This window comes from Vanessa cardui, chromosome Z, assembly GCF_905220365.1.
Source record: "Vanessa cardui chromosome Z, ilVanCard2.1, whole genome shotgun sequence".
Classification (NCBI taxonomy): Eukaryota; Metazoa; Arthropoda; class Insecta; order Lepidoptera; family Nymphalidae; genus Vanessa; species Vanessa cardui.
The window spans coordinates 9,386,865-9,402,192 of record NC_061154.1 but is presented as its reverse complement, the minus strand read 5'-3'; the positions used below and the strand labels follow the sequence as shown (position 1 = coordinate 9,402,192).

The 15,328-nt window shown below is 29.7% G+C and overlaps 3 protein-coding genes across 3 annotated transcripts; 2 read left to right on the top strand and 1 right to left on the bottom strand.

Annotated features, from left to right (window-relative positions):
• Nucleotides 1-360: 360 nt before the first annotated feature.
• Nucleotides 361-3,626, bottom strand: LOC124543273 (selenoprotein K-like). Its single transcript, XM_047121435.1, has 4 exons — nucleotides 3,414-3,626; nucleotides 2,891-2,966; nucleotides 2,640-2,717; nucleotides 361-1,792 (listed from the first exon to the last, which is right to left on the bottom strand). Exons 1-4 carry the CDS (start codon nucleotides 3,430-3,432, stop codon nucleotides 1,693-1,695), a joined length of 273 nt encoding a protein of 90 aa, XP_046977391.1. The 5' UTR covers nucleotides 3,433-3,626; the 3' UTR covers nucleotides 361-1,692.
• A 657-nt stretch (nucleotides 3,627-4,283) lies between these two features.
• Nucleotides 4,284-5,346, top strand: LOC124543066 (rhythmically expressed gene 2 protein-like). Its single transcript, XM_047121095.1, has one exon. The coding sequence runs from the start codon at nucleotides 4,535-4,537 to the stop codon at nucleotides 5,264-5,266; it is 732 nt and encodes a 243-aa protein (XP_046977051.1). The 5' UTR covers nucleotides 4,284-4,534; the 3' UTR covers nucleotides 5,267-5,346.
• Nucleotides 5,347-6,790: 1,444 nt separating this feature from the next.
• On the top strand, nucleotides 6,791-15,315 carry LOC124543343 (ephrin type-B receptor 1-B). Its single transcript, XM_047121543.1, has one exon. It carries the CDS (start codon nucleotides 7,176-7,178, stop codon nucleotides 10,212-10,214), a length of 3,039 nt encoding a protein of 1,012 aa, XP_046977499.1. The 5' UTR covers nucleotides 6,791-7,175; the 3' UTR covers nucleotides 10,215-15,315.
• Nucleotides 15,316-15,328: the final 13 nt, after the last annotated feature.

Genomic DNA, 15,328 nt, shown 5'->3' with positions numbered 1-15,328 from the left:
TATGCACTAAAACTAGTTACTGTATAAATCTTGACCGCGTGGAATGGTGGCAAGAATGCTAGCAGTATTTCCCCGTTGAATCGCAATTCCGATCCTCTGGGCAAAAAAAGAACAAGCCCTTGAACAATGAGGCAAAGTGTTATACTATTGTTGAAGCTTTTTGCACCACTACTCCAAGGACCACGCGTTTCGACAGTAAATGGAACAAAAAAGTAATTTGATCAACGACTCAACGCATGTAGCGTCCCACACATGGGCCCGTCCTCGTTCCCAGGGAACCAATGGTAATCCATGACAGGAGGCTGTCATCATCAACGAACATGATAAAAATTACATATTTGAATCAAATAAAAAACATTATACAATATATTATATTTTATTTTAGTTATATCATTATATCCATAATCATAAAGTTAAAATAAAAGGAGAGTTATCAGATATCACACTTAAATTCGCATTAAACTATAAATTTTAACAAAATTAAACTATTTACTAAATACACTTAAAAGAAACAGAAATTCTCCTAGTAAATGATCTCAAAGCAGTATTTTTTAATTCTGTCAAAAGCAATGGACGAACCTCAAAAATGACAACATTGAAATTATTTTAAGGGCATTTACAAACATGCTTTTTATGTGACTGCCCCAAAATAAGTGTACAATTTCCAACATTCATATACTTGCCGGAGTTTCTTTATTCCACCACTACTTTTAAATGGCTGATTCTCTTTACATTTTCACACTGACTACAATTTATTTTGTAAAAAATAATAATAATATGGCTGGTCTATCGCATTTTTTAATTACAATCTTCTATGTATATAACATATCCCCGCTAAAACTAATTTCACTATTACTTAGGTCAGGATACATTTATTTTTGGAACAATACCATCTAGGAAGTGGATATTACACTGGGGAATACTACGCTATAGGTAGTTTACACTTTCAGATATTTTTCACAAATAAATCTAACCTTACTAATGTTATGCCCGCTATGTCATTAGTCAAGAGTACTTTAAACAAATAAATCTGTCTTTAAGAGACACAGTAATAACTTGTAAAGTATTTTAGTACCAATAATATTGCTATGTTTTATACAAGACTATATCACTAAAAATTAATAGATAGTGAAAATTGTGACCGCTATATATTGCCTAAATATATTTCACTTCGATCTAACATTTTAGTTAACCATTACAGTTCAAAATGTTATTGGTAGCAATCTGTGACCTGATGCTAATAGGTTTATCAATAACCCTTAAGTTTTGGTAGTCAAAATAGAATCTATAAATATTTGTGTTTTTTTTGCATACTATTGTTGATATTGGTAATATAAAGCTCATAACATTTTAGCAGAGTTAACCTAATAAAAAAGTGCATAATATATATATTACAGACAATACATTGACATTAATAACGGGTTATTTATAAAATTAGGAGAGACACAAAATATTATATAATTAAAGTATATTTAAATATACTGGAATATATGAAAAGAAATACAAATATATGTGTACAATCCATTCCAATTTAATTATTAAAACCAATTTCAAAATTTTAAAGTATTTTGGAAATATCTTAAATAAACAAAAAAAAACAGAGATAGGTATCAATAAAATAAACAAAAAAATTAAGCTATCTATGGTATTAAGTAAAATTGAAATGGAATGCACTATACACAATATAAGCACTCAACCGCAACCACAGCCTCCGCCTCCCATGGGTGGAGGAGCAGGTCCTGAGCCAGATGGTCCGAAACCACCAAACTTTCTTGATGGAGGCTTTGGAGGTCTGGAAAGTATAAATAAGTTTTTAAAAAAATTAAGATAGATTGTCATTTTATAATACAGTTAGCGTGGCCGATTTACCAATAGGCTAAGTAAGCTAGAGCCTAGGGCGGCAGATTTAGAGTGGCGGCAAATTTAGTCCAAACTTTTTATTATCTTACAGAAATAAAAAAAAATATATAATTATATACACATTAATTCCGTAATCCATATACTCGTCACTAGCTAGCGGGTTAGAAAAAACCAAATTTTTTAAAAATCGAACCTTTTTTTCAAGAAAGAAATGTAGCCTTAGCACAGCATTGTAACATATACTCTCTTACTTGTCTCTATGCTAATTGGAATATTTATCATTTGCTTATAGATTTAGAAAACTTATAAGACAAACTATAAATATTATTGCTTAGTTATCAAATTAATTGCAAACCTTAAAGAAAGCTACATTCCACAGACTAACACTATGAAATAAAAAAAATTGATTTGTCATATTTAAAGAGTGATTTTTCAAACAAAACAAAGTATGACAATGATAAGTGATTGTGTTGTTTCAAGGTTGGCAATTGTTGTGATAAGTTACTTATAACATTAGTCATTTAAATAATAATAATACACATTTACATTTCTGCCTAAAGTGAGGGTAAATTTAATGATTGATTTGTTAATTTGATCAGCATTCACTGGATGACTAAGAGCCTATTAAATATATAATTATTATCCCAATTAAAAGAGTTGATAAATATCCATAAAAGAGCTTTCAAAATCTACAATATATATAATATTACATATACATTTAACATAACCTTCGGTTGAAAATTATATTTCTACAAATTTATTTAATAAAATATACTCACCCACTCCCAGGAGGACGAAAATCTCTCACATACTTGTCCCCATGTTTGCTGTAACTGGGGTTAATGAGAGTCTGGAATCTAAAGAAAAAGATAATGTGATTATGTAAACTATTTTTTAAATTACGTAAGTTTAGCATTGAATTAGAGACAATATATTAATTTCATTGGACAAGTCAAGAACAAGTTATTTAAAAATGATATGATAGTGTAGTATGTATCAATACAGACAATGAGGTTCTTTGATTACTTACAGCAAGTAAAAAAAGTTGACGATGCCCCAAAACCATCCAAAAACACTAAAAGGATTCTGTTCCATCACAGTACCATCTAAAATAAAAAATAAACCTGAAATTAGCTTATCAAATAATACAAAAAAAAGGAGAAACCAAACAAAAGAGCTATTAATGTAATTTAATTAAATCATTGTGAAATAATATTCAATCAATTGAAAATAGTGATTTTTCATAAAATATATAAAAAATACATTTGAGTCACACAGTAACCACCGTGTGGCCTAATTAATGTGACTATGCGATCTATATCATGTTATTACAATCAGCAACTAGTGCAATCTTAGTTAAACAGATATTTATAGATTTTATTTAAGTTTCGCATTTCTAGCATACCATTAAAATGTATGTTTTGTGTGTTTATTTACTAGATCCAGCTATATAGGGATATATAACAATTAACATTGTTCAATTAGTTATTTTCTCCGCAACTGATAAACCTGACGTGGCTCAAAACACATTATTGTGATAATAATATTATTACCTTTGTTTACATACACCATCTTTCTCACAACTTAACTTATTCTTGTCCAACACAATTATACTGTAAACAATGTACATGAAACCACCAAAACCAAGTATAATAATGGCCAAACAAAATAATACTTTATATACTAAATAAAATTAATAAATGTTGCAATAATAAAGTTTTGATTTGTCACTGTCAATTCCAGTATTCAAAAGTTTTAAAATAAATATAATTGACATAGACAGCAGGCATTATAGCCTCTGTGTATATATTTAACCACATACCACAAAATTAATTAATATTTTTTTCGGATTTATTTTCGCTACAGTATTAGCAATATTCTTTACCGGTAACATGTTAAAATCGTGATCAATGTATTGTATGTATGCTCAATTTTAGAATATGATACTTACAAAAGGTTTAATTTATTATCTGAAATGAATGAATATAATTTTTTATATTTATTCGAATAAATAATCATTGTACACATTCAACCTAATGTTTTACTTTTTGCCATACATTTTAAAATTACTTCTAATTTATTAAAAATATTTATTTTCTTAGGCTTTTTATAAACGGTAGTTTGCCTTTTATTTTAATTTGGTAAGTATTTTTATTTTAAATTAACACATTTTTTGCTCTAAATTCGTACATACTACCGAAGAAATTAAAGATTTTTGCTTTTTTGCGTTATGCAAAGTAAAGTAATACAATACAATACAACAATTTTTCATCTTTTGTACAATCTACATCTCAGATTTACTTTTCTTACCTGTGAACGTACCACACTTAGTGAATTGTAACAATCAAAGTAAAATATAAAATATATATATATACATAATGTGTATTATATAATACAAAATATAACAACACGTTGTTCTTAATTATTTTATATTTTTTTTTATATTTTATTAAAATTAACAACTTTATCCAGGTAATCGGATAATCGATCGACTTCCGTAGGAAGTTTGTAATCTTTGGATCTGGATTCATTATTTATTCAGTGTTTATTTTTAATTTATGTCAACTTGAAATTGATATACTTATTTCATATTTCAAGTAAAGCAAACTGAAATTTTTTTTAAGAAAATAATATAAACGTTTTCCATAATATATAAATTAAGTAATAAAAAAAAATGCGATTACCTGGTATCAAATTAGTAACATTTGATGTAACAAATACATTATTAAAGTTTCACAAACCTCCTTGGGAACATTATGCTGCAGTTGCACATAAATATGGTTTTAAAGGTGATGGTACAAGCATCAAAAACAAATTATTGAATAACTATAAACATATGACTAAGCATCATCCTAATTTCGGGAAAGATACTATTTCTTGGGAGCGATGGTGGGGAAAAGTTATTGAAATGACCTTTCAAGGAGATCTCTCCCTTGCTAATATAAATTGTATTTCAAAAAAACTCATTGAAGATTACAAAACTCCAATTTGTTGGCAAATATCAGAAGGAAGTGAAGATTTAATAAAAATATTGAAACAATCTAATATAACAATTGGAGTAATATCAAATTTTGATCCACGTCTTCATGAAATCCTTTTCAATTTGAACTTGAAAAAGTATTTTGAATTTATAATAACTTCATATGAAGTTGGAATAAGTAAGCCAGATAAAAAAATATTTCAAATTGCTCAAGGAAAATGTAAAAAAGATATTGACTCAACGCAATGTCTTCATATTGGAGATGACATCACAAATGATTATAATGGTGCTATAGAAGCAGGATGGCATGCTTTACTTGTAACAAAAAGTGTTAAAAATATTGAATCACAAGTATTAGACAAAACATTTTTAAATTTAAAAGAGTTGTGTGAAAAATTGGAAAATAATGAACTAATTTTAAGATAATTAAGATTGTTAACAATTACAAGTAATTTTTTTTTTAGAATAAGCAAATAATTACTGTGATGTAATTTTTAATAATATTTATTTAATTTTAAGTGTTATTGAATTATTCCTGTTTTTTTTTTAAACTGTAGAAAGAAAATTGCAATCATTAAATATTTTTACAAATGGAGTTCTTTTTTTTAATTTTGTTTAACCCATATTAGGAATTTTGTTAGAAAAGTCATATAGTAACTGGCCATTTAATGATAATATCAACCTACATATTTTGGGTTCCAGTTGTAAGTGTAGCTTTTAACAGTTAAATTTTTAATTACAGCCTGAGTTATAGATTTAGATTTAGTCACAATTAATTTAGTGACAGATCTTTTATTTGTGAATAGCCACTAATTAATTTTGTTTTGTAATTCATTAATATTTTTTCAAAGAATTGTGTAGCTTCATTTATGAAAACCCTTTTAACCTATTTTTAACAAGTAATTATAACAAAAAAATTATCAATCCTTATAAATGATTAAAACTATATAACATATAGGTACCATATACAAAACAAGTGTGAATTATTTTTTAAAAAGAATAAAAAATATATATTATAAGCTTTTGTTATCAGTTAATTTATTACTGAAAAAAAAATTGTAAGGCTACCTCGAAATTTGGTATGATATTATAATAGACTGGTAGATATAAAATTGTAGGTATCTTTTAAACTACTACCCAACTATTTTTTTTAAATGTACACAGACCTCATTCAATTATCTTGTAGGTCTCTTTTCATAAGACCTTTTCCTTAAAACTTCGAAGCAAATCTTTTAATCCTTTAGATTAAAGAGATATTTTCCCATAGTACTTCGTATGGAAGCATGTATATAAATTGTAAGCAAATTATAGTAACCCACTGCAATCGCAAGCGCATATCCGCTTAGCAAGGGCGTTGTAAGGTCAAACGAAATTTGATTCCAAACTCTTGTCCACATGGTTCAAAATTAGCAAGGACACTTTAATGGGGAGTATGACTTATTATCATATCTGTTCTTTAGTAGCAGGTAATATAATTAAGAAGTGCAAGCACCAATTTAGTATAAATATTTTTTGTTTTTCCCTTTTATTTTATTGTTTGCTTTTTATTTTATTTGAAAACAAATGATACTATCATTAGTATTATCGTTGTCTAGTTTTCAAATAAAATCTGGAAGCAAATAATTTTTAGTAACTGTGTATTAAATTGTTTCAAAATTGTATATTTATGATCTTTTCTACATTCCATTGCTTACATTAAAATTAGAAATGGAAGTATATAATAAGAAAACCCTTAATCGTCGATTAACAGAAATAATTGTGGGAAGAGAAATTTGTTTTTGTATTTAGTATAGAGAAATTTTACTTTATGACATTTATTAAAACTGTTAGAGCTTTATTAATTATTTTTAATAATAGCAATTAAATTTTAACAATAACAAAACATATATTTTTTACCGTTGGCAATAAATGGAAATTTATTTTTATCAATAATATTTTGCGTAGCAACACATGAAAGTGCTGCGCGTCCATGTCAAGTAAAGTAAGCGAGTTTTCGACTCGGTAATTTAAGATCAATATAAATTAAAAATGCGGATTCTCATATAAGTTACAGAAATTGTGTTTTTGGACTATCATGGACTCGATCAAAAGATGTTAGTGTGGTTATAAGTGTTAAAAGGGATTAGGCCATAATCTCTTGCATCGTGAACACTTGAAGTACATTGCCGTAGAGAAATGACGGGACAGTCCTTTATCTTGAACAAAGTGAAGTGTTAGCCCTTAATTGTGAGAACTCGTTTTTGTCATTATGTAGTAAAGACGTTCAGTTTTTATTACGTTTATTTTAATAAATACTGTATTTAGGAGTTTGCTTAGTTATTGTTATGTCGTCGAGATGATGTGGTTTTGCGCAGCGGTGGCGGCCGCGGTGATAGCCGCTTTGAATGTACAAGGGGAACAAGTTATGCTTCTTGACACAACAACAGAATCGAATCTTGGATGGACTCGTTATCCTTATGGCCCACAAGCCAATACACCTGGTTGGACTGAAGAATCTTATACTAATTTCGAGAAACTAATAAATTGGCGATCTTATGTGGTGTGTGATGTCGCACACCATAATGTTAATAATTGGTTATGGACTCCATTTATAGAGAGAAGAAATGCAAATCGAATTTATATTGAGATCAAATTTACTATTAGGGACTGTTCACTTTTCCCAGGCAATGCACTAAGTTGTAAGGAGACATTCAGCTTACTATACTATGAGTTTGATGTTGCTACTAGAGAACAACCACCATGGGAACCAGAAAGCTATAAATTAGTTGGCAGGATTGCAGCTGGAGAAGGAAGATTTAACACAAATTCAGAAGTGAATATTAACACTGAAGTCAAAAGTATAGCAGTGACGAAAAGAGGTGTTTATATTGCATTTAGAGATCAAGGAGCTTGTATTTCTATTTTAGCAGTTAAAGTTTATTACATAACTTGTCCAGAGGTAACAATAAACTTTGCTAAATTCCCTGCTACACCTACAGGGCGTGAAGTAACAGTTATTGAACAGGCCAATGGAACTTGTGTTGAGAATGCTGAAACAGCACCAGGTGAGGCATCTCCAGTATATTTATGCAAAGGTGATGGTAAATGGACCCTGCCAAGTGGTTCGTGCAAATGTCGAGCTGGTTATGAGCCTGATCATAATAATCAAATCTGTATTGAGTGTTCACCTGGTAAATTTAAGTCTCACACCGGCGATGAGCCTTGTATCCCATGCCCTGATTATTCAGAGACCACAGCCTATGCATCAGCAGAATGTAAATGTGTACCTGGGTTTTATAGGGCCAAAAAAGATCTCAAAAATATACCTTGCACCCAACCACCTTCAGCACCGGACAATTTAACTGTAACTTTTGCTGATCAATTTTCAATATCACTAGCATGGCAGCCACCCCATAAGACTGGAGGCCGTTCAGATGTGACTTACAAAGTTCATTGCTTAAATTGTGGCCCTAATGTTGAATATAGACCATCTGCTTCTGGACTTAATTCAACCAGAGTAACTATAATGGGGTTAGATCCAGTAACAGAATATAAATTTCAAGTTTTTGCTTTAAATGGTGTTACTGACTTGACTGGTGAACCAGCCAAGAAAATAGAAATAACAGCCGTTACTGAAGCCTCTGTGGTCAGTGTCATTACTAAGTTGCGAGTTGTAAGTGTAGAAAGTGACAAACTTGCACTTGCCTGGAATCCACCACCCATAGACTTAACAGATCCAGATGATGCAATAGAAAGCTATGAGGTAAAATGTTTCCCAAAAGACAATCTAGAAAAAACTGCTAATACATCAATTAAAATAACTAAAGAACCTCACGTTATTATTACTGGCCTAAAGAGAGATACAGAATATGGTATTCGAGTGAGAGCTAAGATGAAAAGAGGTTGGGGAGAATTGAGTGGTATTGTATATGCTAGAACGGGATCTGTGCTTGAGACATCATTTGTTGGTGAAGAAGAAGGAGCACAAGTGCGTTTAGTAGCTGGTGTAATGGTAGCAGTTGTTGTTCTCTCAGTGGTAGCAATTATTGCTACCGTTTTGTTTTTGCGGTCCAGAGCTGATGATGAGTGTGATAAAAAACAGCCAAGTGATTGTAATGCATTGAATTATCGTAATGGAGAAGTTTACACTGGTCCAGATAGACCTGCAAAAACAAGCAGCAATGCTACCACACCTCTGTTTGCAGGAACAGGTTCTAGAACATATATAGATCCACATACTTATGAAGATCCTAATCAAGCTGTACGAGAGTTTGCTCGTGAAATTGATGCATCTTGCATAACAATAGAGGCAATTATTGGTGGTGGGGAATTTGGAGATGTTTGTAGGGGCAAACTTAAATTGCCTGCTAGTTGTGGTCAAGAAATTGATGTGGCTATTAAAACACTCAAACCTGGATCGACTGAGAGAGCTAGAAGAGATTTCCTTGCTGAGGCATCTATAATGGGTCAGTTTGAACATCCCAATGTCATATTTCTGCAAGGGGTTGTTACAAAATGCAATCCAATTATGATTATTACAGAATTTATGGAAAATGGTTCTTTGGATACTTTTCTACGTGCTAATGATGGCAAGTTTCGCGTTTTGCAGTTAGTCGGTATGCTACGTGGTATTGCTACTGGAATGCAATATTTATCAGAAATGAATTACATACACCGAGACCTAGCTGCACGTAATGTTCTTGTAAATTCTCAACTTGTTTGTAAAATTGCCGATTTTGGCTTATCACGTGAAATCGAATCAACAGCAGACGGCGCTTATACAACACGTGGAGGAAAGATACCAGTACGCTGGACGGCTCCTGAAGCAATTGCGTTTAGGAAGTTCACATCAGCAAGTGATGTGTGGTCAATGGGAATTGTTTGTTGGGAGGTTATGAGTTTCGGTGAACGTCCATATTGGAACTGGAGCAATCAAGATGTCATTAAATCTATAGAAAAAGGTTATCGACTACCAGCACCGATGGATTGTCCAGAAGCAGTTTATCAGTTAATGCTTGATTGCTGGCAAAAGGAACGTACCCATAGACCTACTTTTGCAAGCATAGTAAAAACTCTTGATAAGCTTATTCGTTGTCCCGACACTTTAAGAAAGATAGCTCAAAACCGTTCTGCAGATCCACTTGCAGGTGATACACCTGATTTGATTCAATTTTCTTCAGTTGAAGAATGGTTGGAGTGTATCAAAATGTCCCGTTATATTGAAAAATTCAGAGCTGCCGGTATATCGGATATGAATGCCGTCGTTGATCTTACAGTTCACCAGCTAGCTTCATTAGGAGTGACGCTAGTTGGACATCAGAAGAAAATAATGAACAGTGTTCAAAGTATGCGTGCTCAAATACGCGTTAGTGGCCCATATGGTTTTCTTGTTTAATAAAGTGTTAAAGCATTGCTAGTGTGTCTGTGAGAAGAAAACCATTGGATGTTGATCTCCCATTAAACGTGATTGGAATACAGTGATTAATATTAAAAAATGATGCATTTGTATATTTTTCTAAAAAAGGACTCATAGGAATAGACAATCTTGGTGAACATTGTTGTCTTTCAATAGATTTTAAGTAAATTTATCATCTTGACATGCTGTTTGAATTTGTTTTTTTACTCTTTATACAAACATAAAATTTTTGATTACAGCTGTAAACATTAAGTCTTGCTGTCAAATGCAATGATTTTTTATGTTTTTTGTAATTAATTTCGTTGATTGGATGAAAGAAACAAACATCTTGTTTCAATAACATGCATAGAAAAGGCAATTTAAATATTTTTTAAGTTAATAAATAAACAAATACTGTTTGATCCCAAATTTTATATTTTTTACTCTTTAGAAAGAAATATGTTACAGCTAAAAGTGCAGCTAAACATAAAACAATTATATGAGGGCCTAAAAATTAAGAATATTTATTTATAAAAAAAACCATAGCTTTATAAACCGTCTTGCTGCTACTGTACATCGAAATAAATGCCAATATTTTTTTTTAGATAATTTGTATGTTACTTTTCAATACAAATATTTTGGATATGTTGAAATTACTAAGAAAGGCTAAATGATAAATGAACAAAGGAGAAATTACTTATATTAATTTATGAAATAATTTTTTGTAGTTACACTAAACTACATAATATAAATTAAATAGAAAAAAAAGTACATTAGATTTGTCAATTTTTTGATTTTCCAAGTAAGCAATGACATTTAAAATATTGAAATAGATTTGAAAAAGAAGAATATAGTATAAGAGTAACTAACATCTTTATATAGAAACATTCCGACTAACAATTATAATTTTTTTCTTTTTAAGAATATACATTGTAGGTAGCTAAATTTGCTGTAATAATTTTGATATATAATTGTGTTTATTAAAGTTTAAATTTTTATATAAGGATAATAATGTTTTAGTATAAGAATGTGTAAGAAATACTCAAAAGTCTATGCCAGTCATAAGATTTTATTTATCCAAAATTCGATTTTTATATGTGTATACTGCCATTGTGATCAGACTCAAGTACTTAATGAACTTATAAACTTGCCACAATTTAATCGCATTTGTTTAAGTTTTTCTTTACTTTTATATGTAAATAAGGCTGAATTTACTGATATGTGGTATGTGTTATGTTAGTGTAAAACTTTGCTTTAATATATTAGATTTTTCATCAAAATTTTATATGTATCATACCTAGTTTTTGAGTGATCCGAGTGTTTAATTATGGCTGTGTAGAAACAGATCATGTTAAAAATATTGTTTGAAGTATTATAATGAATCTTCATTTTTTTATATTTTAACTTAAAACTGGAAATGTAATTTTTAGTTGATCCACATGATTTGATACTGTGTCGTAACTACGATGCCTTTTTACGTGTAGACATTTTCTTATTTAGAACTTTTAAAAAACTTTATAGAATAGCCTAGGGTAAATAAATAATACTGCCAATATAGTCGTAAGAGCTTTGTATTCCCAGCTTGTGAGGGTGCGATCGCTTACTTATGATGTGAATGCTATGCGAGTTTAGTAAAATTATATATTTAAATGCTGAGCGATTTATTATTAATGGCGATGAAGTGGCTTGCGAATTTCTTATAAAAGTCTCATTAGTGTTTTGTTTGCTTTATCAGTTAATTTAGGCAGTTGAGTGTTATCATAATCAATGAATATTGTGAAACGTGTTCTAACGTCATCGATATTCTTTCAACTATTTTTCATATATTTTTTAAGGAAGCTTTCAAATGAACAAACAATGTAAAGACTTACATAGCGATTATTTTATTCAAAACACATACATTGCATATTTATCGCTATAACACAATCGCGCTATTTGATATGTTGATTATATTATTATGTCACACGAGCATTATCATTAGCAAAATATTTTTACATTTTATTGATTTAACGCCACTTCCTCAATTTCGCTTTGAAATATTTAGATATACGTCTTTCAAAACGTTGCCATTATTCATTTACATTTCTATAGTGTTATTCTATAGTTCTCTGTTTGATTCCACTTATAGTTTTTTTTTCATTGTCTCAAGAATTTGAATTTTTAAAGTTTTTTTTATAAACAACAGCTATATCATCCGAGTTAATTATATAAATTCCTATGCCACTGATACGTGTTTTTATGCAAAAAAAATATGTTAGAAAATGTTTCGAAGAGTTTTGAAACGAGACGGAAACGTTTAAAACCATTCGTATGTCTTCGTTAAACTTCGTCACGTATGTATGTAGCGTCGCGATTACTTTCGGCTTAAAATTATTCGCCACGAGATACTCGAGCCCGATGACGTCATTAGGCCACTGTCTGACTTGTCTTGCAATTTGTTTTTTTCGTTTCATTAACAGGTAAATCTCTAAATATTCTGCTTGCATATAATACATATAAAACATAATAAGCACGTATTAATTGTCAAATAACTAAAGTTTATTAAAAACGTTACAGATATAGCAGGAAAACAATAAAAAAACGTTTATGATTGAAAAATATTTATTAATCAGTTAAAATAAGAAGGAACTGACATACTCATATGGTAATTTTTTTTTCTCAGTAGAAATGTTAGTCTTATAAGTCTTATGTGGAAGTCTACCATCTTCCTAAGAAAACTTTCTCTTCCTACAGTTGAAACTATTGTTTCCTTTATAGTTCCGTCTTGTTCTTACCAAACTTCGCTTGTGTTTCTAACGTCCTCCCTTTTTCAAATAAGTAGTGCAAGCCGGCGAAAAATAATGAGAAATTTTTAAGGATTAATGTTGAAAAAATCTTCTACTGAAACATTTTAAATTATTAAAATCCACGACATACAATAAAATTTTAGTATACAATTTAAAATATCAATAATCGGATTATTACTTAGGTTTTGTCAATTTAGAGCTATTTAAATTGAACGTTAAACTGTAACACAATTGGAATTTGTTAATTTTGATGTAATATTGGTAAAAATAACAAATTTATTTACTCAATAAATTTCAAAATACCACGTTCCAGTGTAAACTTCAAAATCATGCGTCTGCTACATATTACACCGATCTTATAACATATAAAACATCTTGAAGAAAGCAATAATTCAACGATTAAAGTTTAATTTTCAAAAAGTACGTAATTGGCATTGAAAATATTAAAATTATTTATTTAAAGCAAGGGTATTTTTGTGGTTTGTCAAATATATATTTTGTTAAAACACCTTGCCAGTGTCTTCCATGATCCACTTCTATAATGAAGTAGTCTAAATTAAATTCTTCTTAAAAAATATACTTGAATATATGATAAGTATGTGTTAAAGCTCGTTGTATAAAAAAAACACCTTTAAGACATAATAACAATTTGTTAGGTTGCCATATAGGTATGAACTTTTATAAATTTCTTATCTCCAAGCCTTGTATAAACTAGTCACTATTATTGCCACAAAATTTCAGTTATGTATTTAACGCTGTTGATTTGATCCTATCCAGCTGTGCTTAAGTTTTTCATTGTGTATCTGATGTTATACAGTGTGTTGACTTACGTGGTCGCTGTGTGCTATGGTCGAATAATCTAATTTTTAATAAGACGCCGGTGTTTCGTATCACATTTCCGAATTTCCCTGTTATGATATTTTAGTAGTCCAATTCAAGACACTAGTACATCTCTTCAACTCTAAAGTGTTTGATCATATATCTAAATACCAATCAGGACCTTGGGATCCAATACAATCAGGACCTTACTCTTCTCTTTTATGTTTTTCCATCTTCACGCCGTTTTTTCCTTCTTTTCCTGTATTACCCTCTCACCTCTACTTATAACTCTTTTTGATCACCGTCATCTGTAATCCCGTATTTGCTAATCGTCTCGAATCGCCGATTGCTCTTACCTACAATACTGTAGTTCGTCTTTTATATAAATATAACAAGAGTGGTCAATAAAATGACTGACGAAATCGATCATTCAATTTATCTTTATGTTTTCAAGTGTCGTTAATATTGCTTATCACTTTACCCGTAATATTGTTTCATAGAAATATATATTCGTTTATATTATAAATGTATTTGCCAGAAGTACTTATTACTTTGAAATATCTATGTACGTTTGTTGTTATTTTGCATTATTCCGGTCAACCAACTCCTATAATCTACAGTAAGAGATTGCTCATAGCAATAAGACCGTCTTTGCATGCTTCTCGTCTGATTATTATTTTTTTTTTTCCCTAATAACAGTACGTTTGTATAATTTTTGTGTGTGCAATAAAGCAAATAATGAAAAATAAATAAATATTCATTACCTATATAAATATTTTAAATGTAACTTGTAAAAAAATTACAAAGTCGGTCTTATAACACCAATTATCATATCCAATAATCAAAGTAGATATAATATTTATATTGATAGTAATATTAATAGGTCGAAAGCATATTATTTATGACCTTGATTATTTTCAAAGTTATGGAGATGATACGATTTTTGATACAATGGACAAAAAAGTAGCTATTTATAAAAAAAAAATTGCTTGTCCAGTATTGTAATTGGTTCTTAGTGTAATATTAAAATATTTATTTTTTATTAATATAGTGATATAGAAAGATTCAATTTTTTTTCTTTTCAATTAAGTGTATGAATGTATTTATGTTTATAATCATATTTTAATGTTAATCTAAAATTCAAACATAATTGTTTCTCAGTATTGCTTTTTTATTTTATACATTTTTTAACTTGATGTCGTTATAAATGTATGTGATTGTACATTGTGTCTCCGATAATAATCTGTACGCCTAAAGCAATAAATTCGCCTCTTTTAGAAGGATATAAGACACATTTGTACAAGAATAAATTTAAATTACATAGTTTGTATATTTGTAGCGTCTTTCCTCGTCATTTTTTTATTAATATTTAATTCACATTTTTGAGTAAGGGATATAACAGTTTTGTTATCCGAGTATTTATAAAAAATGTTTTAAAACTATATTAATACGTCGATGAGGAAAGGTCGCATTCTTTATATGTGATACTGTAAGAATAAAAGCCATACT